General features: G+C 48.3%; 1 protein-coding gene across 1 annotated transcript in view; it reads right to left on the bottom strand.

Moving 5' to 3' along the window:
* LOC122941346 (oocyte zinc finger protein XlCOF7.1-like) overlaps positions 1 to 27,710 on the bottom strand; it is an 82,242-nt gene that overhangs the window by 50,546 nt on the left and 3,986 nt on the right. The window contains exon 2 of the mRNA XM_044298495.1: positions 13,340 to 13,438. Coding sequence (XP_044154430.1) covers positions 13,340 to 13,417 — 78 coding nt within the window. The 5' untranslated portion in view covers positions 13,418 to 13,438. The remainder of the gene's footprint in view (positions 1 to 13,339; positions 13,439 to 27,710) is intronic.

A 27,710-nucleotide genomic window follows, 5' to 3' on the forward strand; every position in this document is an offset into this window, starting at 1 on the left:
GCCCTGCGAAGAGTGCTGGATCAGGCCGTAAATGAGCATGAAGAGTTGTGGTCACCATCACCAGCAGAAGCAGCCTTGTCGTCGTCGATTGCTGGATCTGCGGCAATCGACGACGACAAACGCAGAGAGAGGAGTCTAAAGAAGAGGAGTCAGAGGAGGAAGGTGGCTTTGAGGAGGTGGAAGACCAACCACAGCAGGCGTCCCAGGGGGCTTGTTGTCACCTTTCGGGGACCCTTGGTGTTGTACGTGGCTGGGTGGAGGAAGAGACCTTCAATGACGTCAGTGAGGACAAGGAACGGGACATGGCTAGCTTGGTATCCAACCTTGTGCAAATGGGGAGTTTGCGGTTGTGCAAATGGACTGTTTGAGGTTGTTTGCGGTGCGTTAAACGGGGAGTTTGGTCTGTCATAGTTTGGTCTGTCATTGTGAAGCGGGCGTAACTCTTACACTACCTGATCGATACAACATCATACCTGATGTTTTAAAGCATGTTATTCCAAACAATTTAGGAATGTTAAGTGATTTATGCCCTTTATGGATTAAACCCTGACTCTGCGTCAACTACGCAATTTTCCATGGGAGTTTTGCCATGGATCCCCCTCCGGCATGCCACAGTCCAGGTGTTAGGCTGGTTTCACACGGGCGTGACGGATTTGATCCGGATGCGTTCAGGGTGCGTTCAGTGAAAATGCTGCGATTTTGGCACTAAAACAAGTCAGTTTTGTCTGCGATTGCGTTTAGTTGTTCAGTTTTTTCCGCGCTGGTGCAATGCGTTTTGATGCGTTTTTCACGCGCGTGATGAAAAACTGAATGTTTACAAACAACGTCTCTTAGCAACCATCAGTGAAAAACGCATTGCACCCGCACTTGCTTGCGGATGCAATGCGTTTTTCACTCAGCCCCATTCACTTCTATGGGGCCTGTCCTGCGTTACAAACGCAGAATATAGAACATGCTGCGATTTCAAAGCATTGCAGAAGTAATGCGTGAAAAAAAACGCTCATGTACACAGCCCCATTGAAATGAATGGGTCAGGATTCAGTGCGGGTGCTATGCGTTCACGTCACGCACTGCACCCGCGCGGAAATCACGCTCGTGTGAAAGGGACCTTAGTCCCCTTGAAACAACTTTTCCATCACTATTGTGGCCAGAAAGAGTCCCTGTGGGTTTTAAAATTTGCCTGCCTATTGAAGTCTATGGCGGTTCACCAACATTCGCGTTTGCAAAATTTTATGTTCGCGACATCTCTATTCAAGAGATGCTGAGGTATCCCCACAGTGAAAACCCTCAAAAAGTGACAACATTTTGTAAACTACACCACTCAAGGAATTTTTAAGGGATGTAGCGAGCACTTTGAGCCAACAGGCGTTTCATAGAATTTATAACTGTTGGCAGTGAAAATGAAAAATTTTACAAGAAAATGGTGCTTTCGGCTCAAACTTTATTTTTCACAAATGATATCAGGAGAATATCCCCCCCTCAATTTGCTACCCATTTTCTCCTGAATACAGTAACACCCCAATTGTGGTCGTAAACTTTTATTTGGGGATACGCCAGGGCTCAGATGGAAAGCAGCGGCATCTGGATTTTCTAACATGGAATTTCCTGTCATGGTTTTTAAGAGCGATGACTTTTTAATCTTTATGTTGACTGAGCTGCGTGTGGGCTTATTTTTTGCGGGACAAACTGCTGTTTTTATTGGCAACATTTTAGGGTACATTTGGCTTTCTGGTAGCTTTTTATCTAATTTTTTTGGAGGTGTAATTTTTCTATATTTTTTACGTTTTACACAATAAGAACATTTTTAGAAAAACAAATAATGTTTTTGTGTTGCCATTTTCATAGAGCCATATTTTAAAAAACTTCTGGCTATGGTCTTGTGTGAGGGCTTGTTTTTTCGCTGGATGAGGTAACGTTTTTATTGCTATCATTTTGGGCTACATACAACTTTTTGTTTGATTAATATTATGTTTTTTGGGAGATGAGGTGATAAAAAAAAAAAAAAGTAGTTTTGACGTAATTTTAGTTTTGTTTATGCCGTTCATTTGATGGGGTAGATCATGTGATATTTTGTAAAGCCAGTTGTTACAGACGCGGCAATACCAAATATGTCTATTTTTTTTTTTTTTTTTTTACGTTTTACACAATAAGAGCATTTTTAGAAAAAACTAAATCATGTTTTTGTGTTGCAATTTTCTTAGAGCAATATTATTTTTTCATTTTTCTGGCTATGGTCTTGTGTGTGGGCTCATTTTTATTTTTTTTTGTAAATTCTTTATTTTTGAAGAATTTTCAAATATATAGACAAAGTAACAAGACATATTCAGCTTCCATAGGAATCAAGGCAAATACGAAGCAAATTAGCTACTTGGGTGGACATTCCCCACACAAGTAGGCATATAACATGTATCAAAGGTGCAAGACAGTTTATACAGTATAGACATGTAAGCGGAGGATACCAAACTGTCCGTTTAGAAAGAGAAGCATATAAATCTATGTTCAATGATATATGGGTACATCATGTGCCTAGACCCTGAGATTTGATAAAACTGTCAAAAACAGTAACAACAACACTAACATACATCAATAGTCGGACGTGTCCTTTGGGATATCTGAAGGTCTGGGAAAGCAAGTGATATGTATCTACCGAAGTGTGTGAGAGATGAAAGCAACCTACAATATGCTCAGGTAACATTGGATAGAAATAACGTGTTCTAGTAAATGGGTGAGAAAAGTCTGGCCTGAGGAAAGGAAAACTAAGATTCCATTCCAACATGGCCTATCGAGGTCAAGTCAATCGAGGATGTATAAGAGGGCTAGAAGATATATCTCACGGTGTTGGTATGTCAAGCCTAATTACCAAGGAAAGAGCTGTGAAAATTTAACCATGGTTGCCATGTCTTTAGGAAGGACAATCTATTACCCTTTTCCCAACTCACCAGTTCTTCCATAAGGCATATTTGATGGGTTTTCTCCACCCATTCTTTTATGGTAGGAGGGTCTGAGTTCCGCCACTTGATGGGAATAATATACTTAGCTGCAGTTATCATGTGTGTGGCTAAACTCCTAGGGGAGGGCTGAAATTCACCCTGAGGAAGCCAAAGCAGGATAAGAGCAGGAGTTAATGAGATCTTAGAACCACAGACTTTATTGATGGTTCGTTCTATTTCAGACCAAAAGTCTGAGATTATTCTACAGGACCACCAAATGTGGGAGATGGAGCCTTCATCCTCTAAGCATCTCCAGCACCTGTCTGATGGAGAGAGATGTGCTCTATGCAGAAAAACAGGGGTCTTATACCACCTAGATAAAATTTTGAATGAGTTCTCTTGGATGCGAACACATCTCGAAAAACCATGTGAGTTTTTCAGGATCGTCCCAACGTCTTCATCAGAGAGGGTAATCTGAAGCTCCCTTTCCCACGCTCTTAAATAAAAAGGTCTCTCTGTAGACATATCCAGTAACAGTTGAGAGTATATCTTAGATAGGGTTTTAGGGGGGGAGGACGGCAATATAGCGTAGTTTTCAAGCCAAGTAGGGTCCTTAATCGAGTTTTCACCCAACTTCTTATACTTTTTGCAACATAATTCAAGATCTAATTCTACCAATCTAGACCACAAATGTCTGGGCACTAGGGTCTGGGCTTTAGTTAGAAATTCCGAGAGGTCTTTGGTCCCAGTCAGGTCAGAAATCTTAAGTCCATCTAGATGTAACCAAGCTCTATGAAAGTCTTTCTTCTCCTTATTAAGGAAAAACGGAAGGACGGATCGAGGGGCTACAGGGGAGAGTTTGTTGGTAGACATTGACAGAGCCTTGGTCCTTCCACAGACCTGGAACATACAGCGAGTTAGGGCGCTAAGGGGGGGTTTATCTTTTCTAGCCGGTGTGTGTACCCATAAACGGTGTAAGGCTATGTCACCCAGAAGAGCCTTTTCAAGGCCAACATGTAAGGCTTTGTTATGTGGTCTGGACAATTCAACCCACCTTTCCAGCTGGATAGCGTGTAGGTATGTTTTTAAATCTGGCAGGGAAAGACCTCCTTTGTTGTGTTTCCTAACAAGGAGAGAGTGAGCCAGTCTAGGCTTCTTGTTAGACCATATAAAATTGCTAAATAAGGAACGGAATTCAGACATGAATTTATTCGACAGTGGTATTGGTAGACATCTCAGGGTGTATATAATTTGTGGTAAGGCATATGTGGACACCAGGTTTTTCCTACCCAACCACGAGAGGAAGGGAAGTTTAATGGATGCCAAGTAGGATTTAATTTTGCTGAATAGGGGTGCGTAGTTGAGCCTAAATAAATGGGAGGGATTTGCCGGGATCATTATCCCAAGGTGTTTAATAGCATCTTTTGGCCATTGGAAGGAGGTACTCGTTTGGATCTTTGAAATGTGTGTCTGCGGGGCCGTGATGTTTAGTATCTCAGATTTGTCATAGTTGACCTTGAAATTGGATATTTCTCCAAACTCTGAGAATATCCTAATTACTTCCGGAACTGCCACCCTAGGATTCGTTAAGAGAGGAAGCAGGTCATCCGCAAAAGCTGCTAGTGAGTGAGTGCTGTCTCCTACCTGCAACCCTCTTATGGACTCCGAAGTCCTTAATTTACATAGCAGCAGCTCCAGGGTTAATATAAATAATGCTGGAGAGAGAGGACAGCCCTGCCGCGTCCCGTTGGAGATTATAAACGGTGGGGATAATGTACCATTTACCAGCACTCTTGCTGAGGGGTGTGAGTAAAGCGAGAAAACGGCCGAAATGAACAAGGGCGGGAAGTCAAAGTGACGTAACGCTCTTTCCATGTAAGCCCAATTGACCCTGTCAAACGCTTTTTCAGCATCTGTTCCTAACAGGGTCAATGGGACTTTGTGTTGTTTAGCGTAATAAATGGCATGTAGAACCCTACTCACGTTATGTTTGCCTTCTCGGCCTTTAACAAAACCCACTTGCTCCTCCCCTATGAGCCTAGGCAGTAGTTTAGCTAATCTGTGGCTTAGAAGCTTAGCCCAAATTTTAACGTCAACGTTGAGCAGGGATATTGGTCGGTAGCTACTACACTTGGTGAGGTCTTTTCCCTCTTTGGGAATAACCGTTATGTGAGCTATTAATGATTGAGGAGGGAGGGACTTTCCATTTAGGAGGGAGTTACATAAATTTACTAGTTGTGGGGCAAGAGTGCTTTTAAATTTTTTATAATAAATCATGGGTAGGCCGTCAGGTCCAGGGCATTTCCCTGAGGGGATGCTCGCCAAAATATCCATTATTTCTTTTACCGTCACAGGGGAAAGCAACATATCTTTTTCTTCAGTCGCTAGAGTTGGGACCCTTATTTCTTCCAGGAAAGAATCTATTTTGCGCTGTATACGGATAGGATCATCGGATTTAAGGTTGTATAAGTCCGAATAGAACCTAGCAAACTCTTCCGCTATGGCAGGAGTGTTGGTTAGTTGAGGGCCCTTCTCGGGTTTGATACTAGAAATGAAAGCTCTATCTCTTTGACCCTTGATCATCTGAGTAAGAAGTTTAGAACCTCTGTCTCCATGAACATAAAACTTATACTTAGCTGATCTGAGGGCTTTGGCCGATTTTATGTTTAACAGATCTTTCAGTTGGCATCTCAGCTTTACAATGTCATTATAGTGGGTGTCTGAGGGGTTCCCTTTGTTAATAGTTAATAGAATTGAATCAATCTTAAGCGCCCTTTGCTTACGCACCCAGGATCCCAGGGAAATGAGTTCACCCCTGATGTAAGCCTTGTGGGCCTCCCATATCATAGCCATATCAATAGTGGGAGAACTATTAATTTCAAAAAAGGACTAAAGCTTCTCTTCCAACTTACGCCTATCATTTTCGTTTTCTAACAGGGTTTCATTCAGTCTCCAGGACCAATCTTTAGGGGGTAGACCTTTCAACCGTATCACCAGAGAGACAGGGGCGTGATCTGAGACAGTGATCTGTCCTATAGTGGAAGACTCAATCTTATCTAGTACATGGTTAGAGACAAAAAGATAGTCCAACCTCTGATAGGTTCTATGTACGGCTGAGTAGAACGTGTAGTCCTTGTCACTAGGGTGAGACAGTCTCCAGGTGTCCGTAATTTGGTGGGCAGCTAAAGCTTTAAGCAGTGAACGGGTTTGTGTAGTGGAGTGTTTAGGTACCTTAGAGGTAGAGTCCAAAGGGTGATCAAGAGTCAGGTTTAGATCCCCTCCCAGTATCAGTAACCCTTCTCTGAAGTCTCGTAGTGAGCTTAGTATCTTAAGAAGCCAAGGTATTTGTCCCGTGTTAGGGGCATACACATTAGCCAAGGTCACCTTGCTACCAAATAGAGTGCCTTTTAAAAATAGGTATCTACTTTCAGGGTCGATGTATTGTACCGGAAACTGGAAGGGGGTGTTAGCTCTGAATCCTATGGAAACACCTCTAGAGGCTGATGAGTGGGAACTATGGAACCATTTCGTATAATGTTTGGTGAAAAGTTGTGGAATATGGTTATTTCTGACATGCGTCTCTTGTAGGAACAGAAGATCTGCCCTCTGCCCTGGCAGTTAGAATGGCGGCCGTATCCACATAACTGAGCAAGCCGCAAATAATATCCCGTGGCGGGGCATCCGGCGGTGGTTTAGGCCTGAGGGCCCTATGGGCTCTCTCTACAACTACCATCTTTGCCCGGTCTTGTCCGAGAAGTGCAGTGAAAATTTGGCCGACCGTGTCAGGTATATCGTCTCTCTGCACACTTTCAGGGACTCCTCTTATTCGAATGTTCTTTCTGCGGCTCCTGTTTTCCTGGTCTTCCAGGTGCAGGAAAGCCGTGTTCAATTGCTCACGGACCTCTTCAACTTTCGACTGCATTGCACGGCTGTGCTTAGTCAGGGCCGCTTGAGAGTCTTCTAGAGCCGCCACTCTGTGTCCCGTTTGTTTGATCTCCGATTTTATGGCGGAGAGTTCTCTCATGACGGGCTCAAAAGCAAGTGCCAAGGACTCCTTGAGAAAGGCTCTGGAGATGGGGATCGAGCCGAGTTCGCTGTGTGTCTCAGACACGGCGAGGGAGCCTTCATCATCAGAGTCCTCTGTGTGTGCCGAAGTGGCAGCAGCTTCCTGCGCCATCTTAGATCTTGCAGCCGGCGAGGACATCTTCTTTTTCAAGTATTTGTCCAAATCTGATTGCCATCTAGCATGCCTGGGTGTAGTAGCTATTTGCTGGTGCTGCTGTGAGGAGCTCACGGATCAAGCAGCCATTTCCTGACGCGGCTAGCTCCGCCCCCGTGTGGGCTCATTTTTGGTGGGAGGAGGTGACATTTTTATTGCTACCATTTTGGTGTACATACGACTTTTTGATCGATTAACATTATGTTTTTTGGGAGGTAAAAAAGCTGTTTTGGCTAACGTTTATTTTTTTTTACGGCATTCTTATGATGGGGTAGATCATGTGGAAGGCTGAAAAGTCAGCCTGAATTTGTGGGAGGGGCATCTTACCTTCTTAAGCTCCAGCCCCCAGCTCCTCAGGGCGCTTCTGTTCACACCTGGATAGGGAGTCGCCTGCTCTGGTACTGCATCCGTGCACGTCGTGAGTTGCTTTCATCTGGTTCGTTTCGTTTTCATACGCTGCCGTCACGTCTTCAGGAGAGGTAATTCTGTGCAAACAATGCGCCACAAGGGCCCCATCAGCCGCGGTCACATACTCCCGGCTCCCAGAGTTGGCGTGCGTCCCAGCGTGGAACGCATGCCGATACACATTTTGCCTCAAATTGCTTCTGGTTATTCCTTGGTTCCCTCCTGTGTTCCACGTGAACTAATTATTACATTCAATTCCCATTGAAATACAACTTGCATATAGTTCTGTACATTTTCACTGTGTTTTACCTTCCTCCAACTCCCCCCGAGACAGCAGGGGGGGCAGGGTCTGGCCTGCGGGTCCCCCTCTCCACTCGGCCCCCGTCCTCACCCGGCTCCGTTGCAGTCCGGCGTGCGTTCCAGCGTGGAGCGCACGCCGGAAATCCGCCGCAGGGCATAGGCCAGGTCACGTGGTCGGCGTGCGTTCCGGCTTGGAGCGCACGCCGGAATCCCTCGGCCGGGCCTGGGCCTGGTCATGTGTTCGGCGTGCGTTCCAGCTTGGAGCGCACGCCGGAGTGCTTCCGTCAGGCCTGAGCATATAGATATACATCACAAACCCTCCATAGCAGTTATCTTGTCCGCTGCCACCAGGCGGAAGCAATGGCTTTGCATTGTGGACCAGTATATCAAGACCATTTTCTTGAAATCCCCCCCCCCCCCCCTCCTCAGTGACCTTTCCATGACACTTGCTAAAAGATTTAAGCACAAACTGTTGGGCCATTTTCCTATGGATCCCTCCTCATGATTGATAGGCCATTAGCAGATGTTGTTTAAAGTAAATTCACAGTGTAGCATGATTTCACAGAAGCTTGTGTCTATGCCTGAAATCTGATCCCTGGAGTAAACATTTTTCAGCATTTTAGTGTTCCCATTAGGTCTACTGCCCCCAGGCTGGCACCCCCGTCAAACAAACCACACGCGGGAAGCAGGGGTATCTAGCCCCGGGCAACGTCGGGCCATGCCCTCAAAAGGATAAAAAAAAAAAGAAAAAAAAAGAAAAAAAAGATTCAAAGGGGAATTGGGGGGGGGGGGAAGGAAAATTTAAAGGAATTTTTTTTTTTTTTTTTGTTCAAATAAATAAAGTATACATACAATTAAATCGGTAGGTTCCAATCTCCAGCCATTTCATACGCACTCCCGCCGTGCGGCAGCGGGAGCGAGGCAGTCACCCTCGGTTCCTCATTCAGGGGGACGGCCCCCCCCCCCCAGCTGGGCTGGAAGGGACCTAGGTCAGCACGGTGAAAAAAAAAAAAAAAGGTTTCAGGTAAGGTCCAGCCGGGTGGCGGCTTTACGCACTTTACGCAAGGGGGAAATGTATGTGTGTGTGTGTGTATATATATATATATATATATGTATATTTTATTTTTTTTTTATTTTTTTTTGGGGGGGGGGGGGGGGTTTCTGTCGCACCCCAGGTCTCATTTCCCTGAATCACTCAGGTTTTACGTATTTTCCCTGAAATCACTCAGGTCATGTATTTCCCTGAATCGCTCAGGTTTGTATTTTCCTGTCTCTTTCAGGTTGACGGTATTTCCAGGGTGTATGTATTAATATTACAGGCTATAGCTACTAGACAGAGATCGTTGATCCAGGGAGTTATTCTGATTGCCTGATTGGAGTCGGGAAGGAATTTTTATTCCCCTAAAGTGAGGAAAATTGGCTTCTACCTCACAGTTTTTTTTTGCCTTCCTCTGGATCAACTTGCAGGACGATAGGCCGAACTGGATGGACAAATGTCTTTTTCGGCCTCATGTACTATGTTACTATGTATTTTCCTGATTTACTCAGGTCACGTATTTCCCTGAAATCGCTCAGGTCTTATTTCCCACAGGTTGTTCGCTTTTGCCTGAATCGGTCAGGATCCAATATATTTTGCCTGAAACGCTCAGAGGTTTTCCCGTACCATCAGGAAACTACTAAGCCGGCGTCAAGGTTTCCAATGTTTTTCAAGGTCCTACCCGCAGGTGGCTTGAACGATGTCTCCTACACCCTGGCGTTCATAGCCCACTGTCACCGCAAATCTCAGGCTGTCATTTAACACCATCGGGCAGTACCTAGCGGGGATACAGCACTGCGCCAGGCTTCATAATCCAAATGGAGGTTCCATTTCTTCAGTGCAGGCAGTCAAGGCAGCCCTTAGGGGGATCCAGAGGTGCGGGGATGCCCCTACCGCCCGTAGAAAGCCTGTCTCCGGCGAGATGTTTGGGAGACTGTCGTCCGTCCTGGATAGACATTCTTTTGGCCACTCTCCTAGTTTAATTATTAAGGCAGCCATGTATCTCGGGTTTTACGGGTTCCTCAGGCCAGGTGAGTTTACCAGCACCTCCCCTAAACGTCAGGGGTTGCAGGTGCGGTAGTTGTCCTGGGCCCATGACCATTTTTGTTCTCTGGCTCCCTTTCACGAAGGCCAATCAGCATGGGCCTCCCTCGGAGGTCAGGTTTTAAACCTCGAACGATTGGTGGCCGGTCATGGTCCTCCGTCAATTGTTAGCCCTGTTGCAAGATGCCCCCCCTAGATGGCCCGCTGCTTCCTTGGCGTGGGGGGGCCCCTGACGTCAATTCAGTTCGTGTCCTGCCTCAGGTCTCAGCCATAACCGACTGGCCATCACAAGACACTCGCTCCGAATAGGGGCCGCGTCCTCAACATCAAAAAACGAGGTCCCGGCGCACGCGATCAAATGCATGGGTCGTTGGTGCTCTTCCTGCTCCACAAGATACATACCAAATCCGAATGTAGAGATTTCCCAGGCGTTTTGTAGTCTTGCCCTCTGAGTGGATTTAAAAGCTTTTGGTCACTACTCTGCTCTCCTCGTCTATCTTTGCCCACTACTAGGCTTACCCTCGCTCCTGGCTTCCGGCACAACACAGCCAGCTAGGTCAGGGGAGGCGCTTCACCCACTTATCACAGTTAAGCCTCTTCCATAAGTGGAAGGCTGAAAAGTCAGCCTGAATTTGTGGGAGGGGCATCTTACCTTCTTAAGCTCCAGCCCCCAGCTCCTCAGGGCGCTTCTGTTCACACCCACCCACCCCCCCTGTTCTCAAACACTCCCCTTAGGGTATGCCCACTACTAGGCTTACCCTCGCTCCTGGCTTCCGGCACAACACAGCCAGCTAGGTCAGGCGAGGCGCTTCACCCACTTATCACAGTTAAGCCTCTCCCATAAATGATATATATATATTTTTTCTATTTTTTAAATGACTTAATTGGGGAGAGTTTATTTTCTTACATGTGAAACTTTTTTTTATTTTATACTTTGTGTCCCCCATAAGGTCATACAAGACCTATGGAGGACATTTAACTTCACTTTTAATTTTTTTTCCCACTATTGATTTCTCATGTCAGGCTTCTTTCACACTGGCGTTTTGGCATTCTGTTTGTGAGATCTGTTCAGGGTTCTCACAAGCGGTCCAAAACGGATCAGGTTTGCCCTAAATGCATTCTGAATGGAAAAGGATCCGCTCAGAATGCATCAGTTTGCCTCAGTTCCGTCTCCATTCCAGTTTTTGAGGCGGACACCAAAACGCTGCTTGCAGCGTTTTGGTGTCCGTCTGACGAAACTGAGCCAAACGGATTCGTCCTGGCACACAATGTAAGTCAATGGCGACGGATCCGTTTTCCATGACACAATACAAAACGGATCCGTCCTCTATTGACTTTCAATGGTGTTCAAGACGGATCCGTCTGGGCTATGTTAAAGATAATACAAACAGATCCATTCTGAACGGATGCAGAAGTTTGTATTATCTGAACGGATCCATCTGTGCAGATCCATGACGGATCCTCACCAAATGCGAGTGTGAAAGTAGCCTAAATGGGGCAGACATAATAGCCCCAGTTACAGGGGGAATACACCCCACAGAGAGGCTGTACAGTGCAGGTCTGATCGAGGTCTGTGGAAGACCCGACAGCTCCTGCACTCCCCCGTCGGTCACATGACCACCAAGCCAGGACAGGAAGTGGCACATTGCTTCCTGGCTGTATACACAGCGTTAATTCAGCACTGTGTATACAGCGATCTAGAAGGCGGGGACACCCAGGAACGGTCCCTTCCTTCTCTCTGGGGTGCCCTGCTGTCACTGACAGCGAGCCCCCTGCTCAGCAGCTGCTGTCTCTGAAAAGAAGTTCTAAAACGCCCGATCAGCGATAAACCCAACCGCCCAGGACGTTTATAGTCAATGGGCGGTCGGGAAGTGGTTAAAAGTATAATCTGAGGTCAGATACTTGGTGGGTCTGACATGGAGGTCTAATGGGGGTCTGATCTGAGGTCAGATATGGAGGGTCTGACATGTAGTCCTCATCGGAGGTCTGATGTGGGGTTCTGATATGGGGGTCTCAAATGGATATTTGGCCTGATATTGTAGGGGACTGACATAGAGGTCAAATAGGGGTCTGATCTGAGGGTATGTTGTGGAGGTCTGTTCTGAGGTGGGTATTTTTTATACTGGCGCACAATATAAGGGAGTATTCTATGTACTGGTGCACATTATTAGGTGGATTTTTTTGTATTGGCACAAATTATAAGGGAGCATTTTTATGTGCTGACACGTATTGGGGCACATCTTTCTACTGACAATATTAAAGAGAAGTATTAGTACTGGGGGGCTATGGGGAACATTATTACTAGTATGAGCACAATGGGGGCATTACTACTATTGGGGGCACTGTTTAACACTATGTACTCTGTGAGATAATTACTTCTATTGGTGGGACTTTGGGGAGCACTATTACTGTGGGGGGCACTGTGGCACAGTATCAGCTAAGCACAATTATTTTGGGGGGACATTATGTTTACACTATTAGTGTCAGGGACACTATTTGCTGGGTGCAGTTACTTTTTAGGACACTGTGTGCCAATAACTATTGAAGTGGACATGGTCTGTTTGGTACTCGTATTTTTAGGGGGACTGTTTCTGCGGTATAGTATTGGGGAGCACAGCGGACACAGTATTGAGGGTGGCAGGATGGGGTGTTGAGAATGTGGGAGGATGATGGAAAAAGTAGGAAACTAAGAGGTCTGTTTGTCAAACTCTGCAGAGACAAGAGACGGCTGAAGGAAATCATTATGGTGGTCTGGTCTGAATGGAGAACATGGGGAAAGAGAACATACACATCAGAGGAGACGTCACTGGATGTAAGAGGTATTTGGCACTATATTACCCTTTATGTTTTGTATCGCTGTATGTAATGTTTTGCAAGTATGCAAGTAAAGTAGGGTCCAAATGCCCACGGAACAGCGCCTGTGTATAGCGGATCCGCAAATGCGGTCCGCAATACAGCCACGGAGCGGACAGGTTGTGTGAAAAAGGCCTTAGGCTGAGATTTTGGAATGGGGATTACCGTTTCAATTTTTGCCTAAGGCAGCAGAAAGGCTAGGTGTACCCCTACCCCTTGCCATAAAATACTGAGGGAACGGGGGGCAAGCTGAACTCTTGCACCAGGACCCATGAACCTTTAGCTACGCTCTTGAGTGACCCAATACATCCTCACATAGATGGGCAACAATGTGAGGGACATGATGAGATTATTTACACATGGGGGTTCAAACTGATAAAACCTTGTTCTTCACATTTGAAGTAAGTGACCCCATCATGTACCTCACACATTATGATGCCAGCACATCATATAATAGTACTGATTTGGGATCAAGGATCATGTTACTTTACAAATTAGTGTACAAATCCTGGTATGGTGACATCCCTAGTCTTAGCTCCCAGAACCTCTCACCTCTCCAGTCAGCAAACAGATTATCTCTAGGGTAAGGTCCAAAATTCTTTCAGTCGTGTCCTTTCTGTCCTCATCCATCTTCAGTGAAGATACCCTGTCCTGGTCATAGACAGAACATGACATAAATAAGAAAACAGAATTCATTGAGATTTTATGCTTTTAGGTACAATGGTGTGAAAAGGTTTTGTTTTAGATTAGCAAACAAAGTTGAATATCAGACAAAGATAACCTGAGTACATACAAAAGTGCAGTTTTTAAATGAGGATTTCATTTGAGGTGGATTTAGACCGGACAATTCTCCAGCCGATTGTCAGAAAGGAAAAGTTCCTTCCCGAAAGATGTCTGCTCGCTCAGTGAAGGAGACCGCTGTATTTACAGGCAGAGATCTCCTTCACAGTATGAGGACAAGTGATGGCTATTGTGATCCCTCATCCTCATACAGATTCATGGTTTCTAAGCGGTTTACGCCACACGATCTGCCGTCCAGAAACTATGATTGGCGGTGCCTGCATGAACGGCAGGATCACTCGTTCATCAGGTGATTGGAGGGACATTTACATGGGCAGATTGTCAGGAACGACTGTTCGCAGGAACGTTTTTTCCCAATAATCTGCCTGATTCTCAGGCCGTCTAAATCCAATTAGTACCTTGGTACTAAACCAGAGTTTGGTAAAAGTTTTTTTACAGTAGAAATTAATTTATGAAGTTATTACCCTAAGGCCTTATTCGCACAGTCAGTGTTTGGTCAGTGATTTCCATCAGTGATTTTGAGCCAAAACCAAATGCGGCTCCAAAACACAGAACAGGTGCAGATCTTTCCCTTCTACCTTATGTCTGTGTAGGATCCACTCCTGGTTTTGGCTCACAATCACTGACCAAACACTGTGTGAATGAAGCCCAAGTCCCGCGAGACTTTGCGAAGTAATAACTTCAGCTCATAGGAGCCAATACATTATAATACTGTACGGAGCACTCAGAGTCTTATGAGAATCGACTTCAGATGTTTCATCTAAAGTCGATTCGCTCATCCCTAGTGGTCATGCCTGGTCCTGTCAATAAAGTGCAGCGGACATGCCACTTGCCTTCAAACTACTAGGGTAGAATGTGAGACACATGCAGTGACTCCTTCCGATAACTGGAGCGGTAGTCAGGGACCAGCCTTCCGATAACTGGAGCGTTAGTCAGGGACCAGCCTTCCGATAACTGGACCGGTAGTCAGGGACCAGCCTGCCGATAACTGGAGCGGTAGTCAGGGACCAGCCTTCCGATAACTGGAGCGGTAGTCAGGGACCAGCCTTCCGATAACTGGAGCGGTAGTCAGGGACCAGCCTTCCGATAACGGGAGCGGTAGTCAGGGACCAGCCTCCCGATAACGGGAGCGGTAGTCAGGGACCAGCCTCTCGATAAGGGGAGCGGTAGTCAGGGACCAGCCTCCCGATAACGGGAGCGGTAGTCAGGGACCAGCCTCCCGATAACGGGAGCGGTAGTACGGGACCAGCCTCCCGATAACTGGAGCGGTAGTCAGGGACCAGCCTCCCGATAACGGGAGCGGTAGTCAGGGACCAGCCTCCCGATAACTGGAGCGGTAGTCAGGGACCAGCCTCCCGATAACTGGAGCGGTAGTCAGGGACCAGCCTCCCGATAACTGCAGCGGTAGTCAGGGACCAGCCTCCCGATAACTGCAGCGGTAGTCAGGGACCAGCCTCCCGATAACTGGAGCGGTAGTCAGGGACCAGCCTCCCGATAACTGGAGCGGTAGTCAGGGACCAGCCTCCCGATAACTGGAGCGGTAGTCAGGGACCAGCCTCCCGATAACTGGAGCGGTAGTCAGGGACCAGCCTCCCGATAACTGGAGCGGTAGTCAGGGACCAGCCTCCCGATAACTGGAGCGGTAGTCAGGGACCAGCCTGTCATGGTCTTACCTTCTTGCTGTTCTCCTTCGTTTGACATGTGCTGGCGGCCATCTTGGTTTCTGGGTTTCTTGTAGCCTCCCACCCTGCGGCTTCTCCTTCCCACTGGGAGGAGCTGGATGCCTTGCTCATATATATAGGAGGTCTGTGGCTTCAGTTCCTTGCTTGGTCCTCCTGTGTTCACATGCTTCTAAGACTGCTGCTGCTTCTGGTTCCTGATCCTGGCTTCGTCTGACTACCCTGCTGGTTCCTGATCCAGGCTTCGTCTGACTACCCTGCTGGTTCCTGATCCAGGCTTCGTCTGACTACCCTTCTGGTTCCTGATCTCTGGCTTCGCAAGACCCTGCTTCGGTTTAGCCATCCGTTTGGACTTTTGCCTTACAGCTTGATTTTCAATAAAGCCTTCTTATTTCCACTTATCTCTTGTTGTACGTCTGGTTCATGGTTCCATGACATTAGGACCAAGCCATGAATTCTGACGGTACAGGGCCATCCTCGCTACCTACGCTGGTTGCCAGACTTGATCAGCAGGATCCCCTGTTGGGTCGGTTCGCTGTGGCGTTGCAAACCCTGCTTGAACGCACGGCTCATTTAGCTTCCGTTGCCGATGGGTCGGTTGTCGCTCCTGGGCCCGCTCCTACTGCCGCTCCGGTTGTTGCGCCAGAGTCTACCCCGACACCTGTTGCTGCGCCTGCGGTGTTTCGGGGTATGACCGGTTCTGCCCCCCTTCCACAGAGCTTTGGGGGAGAGCCAACTCAGTGCCGAGGTTTCCTTAACCAGGTGGGCATTTATTTCGAGTTGCTGCCACATGCCTTTCCTACTGAGAGATCAAAGGTGGGCTTCTTGATCTCGCTGCTCTCGGACAAGGCCTTGGCCTGGGCCAGCCCTTTATGGGAGAACAACAATCCGGTGGTTGCCGAGTTTTCCGGTTTTGTTGCTTCTCTTCGGAAGGTATTCGATGTGCCGGCTCGTGCTGCCTCTGCTGCGAAGCTCCTTATGTCCATCAGACAGGGTTCACGATCCGTAGCTGAATACGCCATTGAGTTTCGTACCCTGGCAGCAGAGGTGGGCTGGAATAATGAGGCTCTGGTCGCTGCTTTCTCTCATGGTCTCTCGGATGCCTTGAAGGATGAGGTTGCAGCTAAGGACCTACCAGTGGAGCTCGAGTCTCTTATTTCTTTCCTGATTTTGATTGACACCAGACTCAGGGAGAGACCTTCCTTTAAGGAGAGCCTGCGGAGGTCTTCTAACAGATTGGCGCCTACGTTTGCTGTCCCACCCGTGCCTCCCTCTCCTCCCACGCCTCCTGGGGATGACTTGTCTGGGGGTGAACCCATGCAGCTGGGGTTTGCTCGCCTGTCCGAGGGGGAGAGGGTACTCCGGAGACGCGAGGGCCGATGCATGTACTGTGGTCTCGGTGGGCATTTTCGGTTGGCATGCCCGAACCGTCCGGGAAACGCTCGCACCTGAGATCCTGTCGGGGGCAGATCTTGGGTGGAGTCTCCTCGTCCCCGGTTTCCCGTGTTGACAAACCACTGATTACTGTTGTCCTCTCCTGGGTCGGGGGCTCGGTGACGACCCAGGCGTTGGTGGACTCTGGTGCTGGTGGTTTGTTCATTGATAGTGTGTTCGCTGCCGCCAATTCCATTCCTCTGCAGCCTCGAGGTTCCCCACTGGCTCTTGAGGCGATAGACGGCAGACCCCTTCTGCCGCCACACGTGACTCAGGAGACCCTTCCAGTGGGGATGGCCATTGGTGCCGTTCACAGAGAGTCGGTCTGTCTCCAGGTTATTTCGTCTCCACACTACTCGGTGGTCTTGGGGTACCCCTGGCTCCAGAAGCATAATCCGACTTTCGATTGGAGATCGGCCGAGATCCTCTCGTGGTCACCGCAGTGTGGGGCTAGTTGCATCCATGGGCCTGTCAAGTTGCTGTGTACTTCCTCGGACTCTCTGTTGCCTCCTGAATACGAGGAGTACCGGGATGTATTCGATAAGGTGCATGCGGTTGCCCTACCTCCGCACCGCCCATACGATTGTGCCATAGAGTTACAATCTGGTGCCGTTCCTCCTCGTGGCAAAGTCTATCCACTGTCGGTAGCGGAGAATGAGGCCATGGAGAAGTACGTGAGGGAGGCGCTTTCACGCGGACACATTCGCAAATCCTCGTCCCCGGCAGGGGCTGGATTTTTCTTTGTGAAAAAGAAGGGCGGTGAGTTGAGGCCTTGCATCGATTACAGGGGTCTCAATCGCATCACGATCAAGAACGCTTACCCAATACCCTTGATTTCCGAGCTGTTCGATCGCCTCAAAGGGGCTACGGTCTTTACCAAACTCGACCTGAGGGCGGCATATAACCTGGTAAGGATCAAGGCGGGCGATGAGTGGAAGACCGCGTTTAACACCAGGACCGGTCATTATGAATCCTTGGTTATGCCCTTTGGGTTGTGCAATGCGCCCGCAGTCTTCCAGGAATTCATCAACGATGTTTTCCGTGACCTGTTGCAGCAGTGTGTGGTGGTCTATTTGGATGACATCTTGGTATATTCTGAATCCATGGAGGCCCACATTCTGGATGTCAGACGAGTGTTGCAACGGTTACGAGAGAACAAGCTGTTCGGTAAGCTTGAGAAATGCGAATTTCACCGATCCCAGGTAACCTTCTTAGGTTACATCATTTCCGCTGAGGGGTTCTCCATGGATCCTGAGAAGGTTTCGGCTGTCTTACAGTGGCCCCAGCCCAGTGGTCTTCGTGCCCTGCAGCGCTTTTTGGGCTTCGCCAATTATTATCGGAAGTTCATCAGGGACTTTTCCATGCTAGCCAAGCCTCTCACGGATCTGACCAGGAAGGGCAGTAATCCACAGGTCTGGCCGCTCGAGGCCATCCGAGCTTTTGAGGCTCTAAAGTCCGCCTTTGTGTCGGCTCCGATTCTGTCGCATCCCAACCCTGGGTTGCCTTTTGTCCTCGAGGTGGACGCGTCTGAGACGGGAGTAGGCGCCCTTCTGTCTCAGCATAGAACACCAGAGGGTCCTCTGCTTCCTTGTGGGTTTTACTCCCGGAAACTGTCTTCCGCGGAGTGCAACTATCAGATTGGTGACAGGGAGTTATTGGCCATCGTGCAGGCCCTTAAAGAATGGAGGCACTTGCTCGAGGGCTCGGTGGTTCCGGTTCTCATCCTGACGGACCACAAGAATCTGACCTACCTCTCTGAGGCCAAGAGATTGACACCACGTCAGGCCAGATGGGCTCTGTTCTTGTCACGTTTTAATTACGTGGTCTCCTACCTACCCGGTTCCAAGAACATCAGAGCGGATGCCTTATCACGGCAGTACTCCGAGCTGTCCGGGGAGGAGTCGATTCCGACTTCGGTCATACCTCCGAATCAGATCCTGGCCGCCATTCGCACCAGCCTGACCTCTCCCCTGGGTGAGCAGATTTTGGCGGCTCAATCTGGTGCTCCCTCTGGGAGACCCAACGGCAGATGTTTTGTGCCTGAGGAGTTGCGCACTCGGTTGTTGCGAACCTACCATAACTCCAAGGCCGCGGGGCATCCTGGAAAGAATCAGCTGTCCTGGGCTGTTTCACGTCTGTTCTGGTGGCCTTCTCTACGTTCCGACATCGCCGCATATGTAGCGGCATGCTCCGTTTGTGCCCAGAGTAAGTCCCCTCGGCACCTTCCGTTGGGCCTTTTGCAACCCATAGCCACCGGGGAGCGTCCATGGTCACACCTGGGGATGGATTTCATTGTGGACCTCCCTGCATCCCGAGGCCATACGGTCATTCTCATGATTGTGGATCGGTTTTCCAAAATGTGCCACTGTGTTCCTCTCAAGAAGTTACCCTCTGCACAAGAGTTGGCCTCGATTTTTGCCAGGGAGGTCTTCCGGTTGCACGGTTTGCCCAAGGAGATTGTGTCGGATCGGGGGAGTCAGTTTGTGTCCAGGTTCTGGCGCGCCTTTTGCTCCCAGTTGGGGATTCATCTCTCTTTCTCCTCGGCCTACCACCCTCAGTCCAATGGGGCCGCAGAACGATCCAATCAGGCCTTGGAGCAATTCCTTCGTTGCTATGTCTCCGATCACCAAGACAATTGGGTTGACCTCCTGCCTTGGGCTGAGTTTGCCAGGAACACGGCGGTGAACTCTTCCTCTGGGACGTCTCCCTTCATGGCCAATTATGGGTTCCAACCTGCCGTGTTACCGGAGGTATTCTCTCCCCAGGATATTCCGGCTGTGGAGGATCACCTTTCCGTCCTACGTGCTTCTTGGGTACAGATCCAGAGGTTCCTTGAGGTCTCTGCGCAGCGCCAGAGACTCCAGGCTGATCGCAGACGAGCGCCCGCTCCTTCCTACCAGGTCGGAGACCGCGTATGGTTGTCCACCCGCAACCTCAACCTTCGAGTGCCCACTCCCAAGCTGGCGCCTCGCTTTGTTGGTCCCTTCCGAGTGCTTCGCAGGGTAAACCCGGTAGCCTATGCCCTTGCGCTTCCTCCTGGCATGCGGATCTCCAACGTGTTTCATGTCTCCCTGTTGAAGCCACTGGTGTGTAATCGTTTCACTTCCTCGGTTCCTCGGCCTCGTCCGGTCCAAGTGGGCAATCGTGAGGAGTATGAGGTGAGCAATATCCTGGACTCACGCCTGGTCCGCGGCCGGGTGCAGTTTTTGGTCCATTAGCGTGGTTATGGTCCAGAGGAGCGTTCCTGGGTTCCCTCCGCAGATGTCCATGCTCCTGCCTTGCTCCGAGCCTTCCACGCACGCTTCCCTCAGAAACCGTTCTTTACTCCGCGGAGGAGGGGCCCTTGAGGGGGAGGTACTGTCATGGTCTTACCTTCTTGCTGTTCTCCTTCGTTTGACATGTGCTGGCGGCCATCTTGGTTTCTGGGTTTCTTGTAGCCTCCCACCCTGCGGCTTCTCCTTCCCACTGGGAGGAGCTGGATGCCTAGCTCATATATATAGGAGGTCTGTGGCTTCAGTTCCTTGCTTGGTCCTCCTGTGTTCACATGCTTCTAAGACTGCTGCTGCTTCTGGTTCCTGATCCTGGCTTCGTCTGACTACCCTGCTGGTTCCTGATCCAGGCTTCGTCTGACTACCCTGCTGGTTCCTGATCCAGGCTTCGTCTGACTACCCTTCTGGTTCCTGATCTCTGGCTTCGCAAGACCCTGCTTCGGTTTAGCCATCCGTTTGGACTTTTGCCTTACAGCTTGATTTTCAATAAAGCCTTCTTATTTCCACTTATCTCTTGTTGTACGTCTGGTTCATGGTTCCATGACACAGCCTCCCGATAACTGGAGCGGTAGTCAGTGGCCAGCCTCCCGATAACTGGAGCGGTAGTCAGGGGCCAGCCTCCCGATAACAGGAGCGGTAGTCAGGGACCAGCCTCCCGATAACGGGAGCGGTAGTCAGGGACCAGCCTCCCGATAACTGGAGCGGTAGTCAGGGACTAGCCTCCCGATAACTGGAGCGGTAGTCAGGGACCAGCCTCCCGATAACTGGAGCGGTAGTCAGGGACCAGCCTCCCGATAACTGGAGCGGTAGTCAGGGACCAGCCTCCCGATAACTGGGGCGGTAGTCAGGGACCAGCCTCCCGATAACTGGAGCGGTAGTCAGGGACCAGCCTCCCGATAACTGGAGCGGTAGTCAGGGACCAGCCTCCCGATAACTGGAGCGGTAGTCAGTGGCCAGCCTCCCGATAACTGGAGCGGTAGTCAGGGGCTAGCCTTCCGATAACTGGAGCGGTAGTCAGGGGCCAGCCTTCCGATAACTGGAGCGTTAGTCAGGGGCCAGCCTTCCGATAACTGGAGCGGTAGTCAGGGGCCAGCCTTCCGATAACTGGAGCGGTAGTCAGGGGCCAGCCTCCCGATAACTGGAGCGGAAGTCAGGGGCCAGCCTCCCGATAACTGGAGCGGTAGTCAGGGGCCAGCCTCCCGATAACTGGAGCGGTAGTCAGGGGCCAGCCTTCCGATAACTGGAGCGGTAGTCAGGGGCCAGCCTCCCGATAACTGGAGCGGTAGTCAGGGGCCAGCCTTCCGATAACTGGAGCGGTAGTCAGGGGCCAGCCTCCCGATAACTGGAGCGGTAGTCAGGGGCCAGCCTCCCGATAACTGGAGCGGTAGTCAGGAAAGAGTCGTTTGAGTAACATCCAGTCTACCAGCAGCTGCCCAGTAAGAGTAGTAGCAGTGGGCAGAGAAGTCTAGTAGACAGGATGCAGGCTACAGGTAAAATAGGGGAGGGCTCACCAGTCCTGGAGAGAGACCACCACAACCCTCACAGCGCAGTCCATAGGCCGGTGTTCTGTCAGAATGCTATACCCGCCTCACCCCAGCTGTTGCTAGGAGGACACTAAGATAAGATTAACAATAATTAGTTGGGGGAGACTTTAATTCAGTAACATTAAAACCCCGCCCCTTGTAATGATTGGCCGAGGCAGCCGTATGTTAATGAGTTTGTCAAATATGGAGTGAATGACGACAGCAACTCGATTCTTCAAACTTCAACGCAAAAGTGTCTCAGGCGACAGCGGCCATTTTCCTGTAGTTTGTCGTCTGGCAGTCTAGAACGATATTATTTCCTAGGCGCGTCTAATTTTACACTTCGGTTATAAACAAGCGACTATAATCTCATTATTTGTTATTATTGTCTGAATGTAAACATGTCGTTGCCGATGGTGACCACTAGAGGGCGCGAGTGTGGTCCCGGATTTCATGTCCTGGGAGCTCACTGCTTCTATCACTCCCACAGTTCCAGGGGCTGCAGTGAGGGGATCCAGTGTGACCCCAAGACCAGAGACGGACCACCCACCAGGAAGAGCAGTGGCTGCTACCCTTCAACATCCCGCCCAAGCACATGATGGCATTACCGCTAGGATAATACTAGGCAAGTACTGAGGATGAAGCCTAGCATTCTCATCAGAGGTGCCTCCTACAAGTTCAGTCTAGAGATGATTCCTGCATCTTTTGAGTCCTCATCAGGGTTCCTTCTAGTCCTGTCCCCCATACAGTGCGTGCTTGTCACATTCCTCCTGAGTTTATCCAGGTCCTTCCTAGCCCAGGTCCTGTATGTTATGGTGGCTGTAATCATCATCATCATCACTCACGTCTCCCCCTAGTCCTGTCCTGTATATGTGCTAATTATTAGCACCCAGGTCCTTCCTAGCCCCTGTCCTGTATGTTATGGTGGCTGTAATTATCATCATCACTCATGTCTCCCGCTAGTCCTGTCCTGTATATGTGCTAATTATTAGCACCCAGGTCCTTCCTAGCCCAGGTCCTGTATGTTATGGTGGCTGTAATCATCATCATCATCACTCACGTCTCCCCCTAGTCCTGTCCTGTATATGTGCTAATTATTAGCACCCAGGTCCTTCCTAGCCCCTGTCCTGTATGTTATGGTGGCTGTAATTATCATCATCACTCATGTCTCCCGCTAGTCCTGTCCTGTATATGTGCTAATTATTAGCACCCAGGTCCTTCCTAGCCCCTGTCCTGTATGTTATGGTGGCTGTAATCATCATCATCATCACTCACGGCTCCTCCTAGTCCTGTCCTGTATATGTGCTAATTATTAGCACCCAGGTCCCTCCTAGCCCCTGTCCTGTATGTTATGGTGGCTGTAATCATCATCATCACTCACGTCTCCCCCTAGTCCTGTCCTGTATATGTGCTAATTATTAGCACCCAGGTCCCTCCTAGCCCCTGTCCTGTATGTTATGGTGGCTGTAATCATCATCATCATCACTCATGTCTCCCCCTAGTCCTGTCCTGTATATGTGCTAATTATTAGCACCCAGGTCCCTCCTAGCCCCTGTCCTGTATGTTATGGTGGCTGTAATCATCATCATCATCACTCACGTCTCCCCCTAGTCCTGTCCTGTATATGTGCTAATTATTAGCACCCAGGTCCCTCCTAGCCCAGGTCCTGTATGTTATGGTGGCTGTAATCATCATCATCACTCACGGCTCCTCCTAGTCCTGTCCTGTATATGTGCTAATTATTAGCACCCAGGTCCCTCCTAGCCCAGGTCCTGTATGTTATGGTGGCTGTAATCATCATCATCATCATCATCACTCACGTCTCCCCCTAGTCCTGTCCTGTATTTGTGCTAATTATTAGTATCCAGGTCCCTCCTAGCCCCTGTCCTGTATGTTATGGTAGCTGTAATCATCATCATCATCACTCACGTCTCCCCCTAGTCCTGTCCTGTATATGTGCTTATTATTAGCACCCAGGTCCCTCCTAGCCCCTGTCCTGTATGTTATGGTGGCTGTAATCATCATCATCATCACTCACGTCTCCTCCTAGTCCTGTCCTGTATATGTGCTAATTATTAGCGCCCAGGTCCTTCCTAGCCCCTGTCCTGTATGCTATGGTAGCTGTAATCATCATCATCATCATCACTCACGTCTCCCCCTAGTCCTGTCCTGTATATGTGCTAATTATTAGCACCCAGGTCCCTCCTAGCCCCTGTCCTGTATGTTATGGTGGCTGTAATCATCATCATCATCACTCACGTCTCCCCCTAGTCCTGTCCTGTATATGTGCTAATTATTAGCACCCAGGTCCCTCCTAGCCCCTGTCCTGTATGTTATGGTGGCTGTAATCATCATCATCATCACTCACGTCTCCCGCTAGTCCTGTCCTGTATATGTGCTAATTATTAGCACCCAGGTCCCTCCTAGCCCAGGTCCTGTATGTTATGGTGGCTGTAATCATCATCATCACTCACGGCTCCTCCTAGTCCTGTCCTGTATATGTGCTAATTATTAGCACCCAGGTCCCTCCTAGCCCAGGTCCTGTATGTTATGGTGGCTGTAATCATCATCATCATCATCACTCACGTCTCCCCCTAGTCCTGTCCTGTATTTGTGCTAATTATTAGTATCCAGGTCCCTCCTAGCCCCTGTCCTGTATGTTATGGTAGCTGTAATCATCATCATCATCACTCACGTCTCCCCCTAGTCCTGTCCTGTATATGTGCTTATTATTAGCACCCAGGTCCCTCCTAGCCCCTGTCCTGTATGTTATGGTGGCTGTAATCATCATCATCATCACTCACGTCTCCTCCTAGTCCTGTCCTGTATATGTGCTAATTATTAGCGCCCAGGTCCTTCCTAGCCCCTGTCCTGTATGCTATGGTAGCTGTAATCATCATCATCATCATCACTCACGTCTCCCCCTAGTCCTGTCCTGTATATGTGCTAATTATTAGCACCCAGGTCCCTCCTAGCCCCTGTCCTGTATGTTATGGTGGCTGTAATCATCATCACTCACGTCTCCCGCTAGTCCTGTCCTGTATATGTGCTAATTATTAGCACCCAGGTCCCTCCTAGCCCCTGTCCTGTATGTTATGGTGGCTGTAATCATCATCATCATCACTCACGGCTCCTCCTAGTCCTGTCCTGTATATGTGCTAATTATTAGCACCCAGGTCCCTCCTAGCCCCTGTCCTGTATGTTATGGTGGCTGTAATCATCATCATCACTCACGTCTCCCCCTAGTCCTGTCCTGTATATGTGCTAATTATTAGCGCCCAGGTCCTAGAACTTTATTCTTCCTCCATCTCTGTTATCACCTTCCATATCCTATTCCTACTCTACGCATGATTTCTATAATCCCAGTAACATTCTGGCTACTTTCACACTGGCGTTTTGGCTTTCCGTTTCTGAGATCCGTTCATGGCTCTCGCAAGCGGACCAAAACTGATCAGTTTTGCCCTAATGCAATCTGTATGGAAAAGGATCGGCTCAGAATGCATCAGTTTGCCTCCGTTCCGTCTCCATTTTGCTCTGGAGGCGGACACAAAAACGCTGCTGACGACGTTTTCACTGACACAATATGGTGCAATTGAAAACGGATCCGTTCCCTTATTGACTTTCAATGTAAGTCAGGACTTTTTTTTTTTTTAAGAATAATGCAAACGGATCCGTCCTCCATTGACTTTAAATGGTGTTCAAGACGGATCCGTCATGGCTATAGAAGACATAATACAACCGGATCTGTTCATGACGGATGCATGCGGTTGTATTATTGTAACGGAAGCGTTTTTGCCAATCCATGACTGATCCGCAAGAAACGCTAGTATGAACGCAGCCTAACCCTGGCCTATAGCGTACTTGATATCCTGCTGCATTATCGTCTCCTCCTCTATGTTCTATAGATATATTGGATGATTCCTGTGTCATCACTGAGCATCATTATTTTCTGTCACCTACTGTTCCTATTTAGTACAAACCGGATTCCAAAAAAGTTGGGACACTAAACAAATTGTGGATAAAAACTGAATGCAATGATGTGGAGATGGCAAATGTCAATATTTTATTTGTAATAGAACGTAGATGACAGATCAAACGTTTAATCCGAGTAAATGTATCATTTTAAAGGAAAAATACGTTGATTCAAATCTTCACAGTGTCAACAAATCCCAAAAAAGTTGGGACAAGTAGCAATAAGAGGCTGGAAAAAGTAAATTTGAGCATAATGAAGAGCTGGAAGACCAATTAACACTAATTAGGTCAATTGGCAACATGATTGGGTATAAAAAGAGCTTCTCAGAGTGGCAGTGTCTCTCAGAAGCCAAGATGGGTAGAGGATCACCAATTCCCACAATGTTGCGCAGAAAGATAGTGGAGCAATATCAGAAAGTTGCTACCCAGCGAAAAATTGCAAAGACTTTGCATCCATCATCATCAACTGTGCATAACATCATGCGAAGATTCAGAGAATCTGGAACAATCTCTGTGCGTAAGGGTCAAGGCCGTAAAACCATACTGGATGCCCGTGATCTCCGGGCGCTTAAACGACACTGCACCACAAACAGGAATGCTACTGTAAAGGAAATCACAGAATGGGCTCAGGAATACTTCTAGAAACCATTGTCAGTGAACACAATCCACCGTGCCATCCGCCGTTGCCAGCTGAAACTCTACAGTGCAAAGAAGAAGCCATTTCTAAGCAAGATCCACAAGCTCAGGCGTTTTCACTGGGCCAGGGATCATTTAAAATGCAGTGTGGCAAAATGGAAGACTGTTCTGTGGTCAGACGAGTCACGATTCAAAGTTCTTTTTGGAAATCTGGGACACCATGTCATCCGGACCAAAGAGGACAAGGACAACCCAAGTTGTTATCAACGCTCAGTTCAGAAGCCTGCATCTCTGATGGTATGGGGTTGCATGAGTGCGTGTGGCATGGGCAGCTTGCATGTCTGGAAAGGCACCATCAATGCAGAAAAATATATTCAGGTTCTAGAACAATATATGCTCCCATCCAGATGTCATCTCTTTCAGGGAAGACCCTGCATTTTTCAACAAGATAATGCCAGACCACATTCTGCATCAGTCACAACATCATGGCTGCGTATGAGAAGGATCCGGGTACTGAAATGGCCAGTCTGCAGTCCAGATCTTTCACCTATAGAGAACATTTGGCGCATCATAAAGAGGAAGGTGCAACAAAGAAGGCCCAAGACGATTGAACAGTTAGAGGCCTGTATTAGACAAGAATGGAAGAGCATTCCTATTTCTAAACTTGAGAAACTGGTCTCCTCGGTCCCCAGACGTCTGTTGAGTGTTGTAAGAAGAAGGGGAGATGCCACACAGTGGTGAAAATGGCCTTGTCCCAACTTTTTGGGGATTTGTTGACACCATGAAATTCTGATTCAACATATTTTTCCCTTAAAATTGTAAAGTTCTCAGTTTAAACTTTTGTTCCGTGATTTATGTTCTATTCTGAATAAAATATTAGAAGTTGGCACCTCCACATCATTGCATTCAGTTTTTATTCACGATTTTTATAGTGTCCCAACTTTTTTGGAATCCGGTTTGTATATATTTTGAATGATCCTTTTGATATTTCATGCCATCATTGTTTTTTTCTATTTGCCCTGGCTTATAGTGTTCCTTCTTTCCATCTCTGTTCCTGCTGTATAATGATGTCCACCATCATCTTCCATCTCCTCCGATAGCCTTGTCCTGTGGATGTCTGTTTTCCTATTTGCCCTGGCTTATAGTGTTCCTTCTTTCCATCTCTGTTCCTGCTGTATAATGATGTCCACCATCATCTTCCATCTCCTCCGATAGCCTTGTCCTGTGGATGTCTGTTTTCCTATTTGCCCTGGCTTATAGTGTTCCTTCTTTCCATCTCTGTTCCTGCTGTATAATGATGTCCACCATCATCTTCCATATCCTCCGATAGTCTTGTCCTGTGGATGACTGTTTTCCTATTTGCCCTGGCTTATAGTGTTCCTTCTTTCCATCTCTGTTCCTGCTGTATAATGATGTCCACCACCATCTTCCATATCCTCCAATAGCCTTGTCCTGTGGATGAATGTGCTTTCCCTATTCAAGCAGAGGCCTCTTTTTTCCAGGAAATTCACAGCCTTATAACAGAAGATGGAGAAGGACATGAGGTATATGACCAAGACTATATTAAACCTCACTTTGGAGATCATCTACCTGCTGACTGGAGAGGTGA

The sequence above is a fragment of the Bufo gargarizans genome, chromosome 6 (genome assembly GCF_014858855.1).
Source record: "Bufo gargarizans isolate SCDJY-AF-19 chromosome 6, ASM1485885v1, whole genome shotgun sequence".
NCBI classification, from domain to species: domain Eukaryota; kingdom Metazoa; phylum Chordata; class Amphibia; order Anura; family Bufonidae; genus Bufo; species Bufo gargarizans.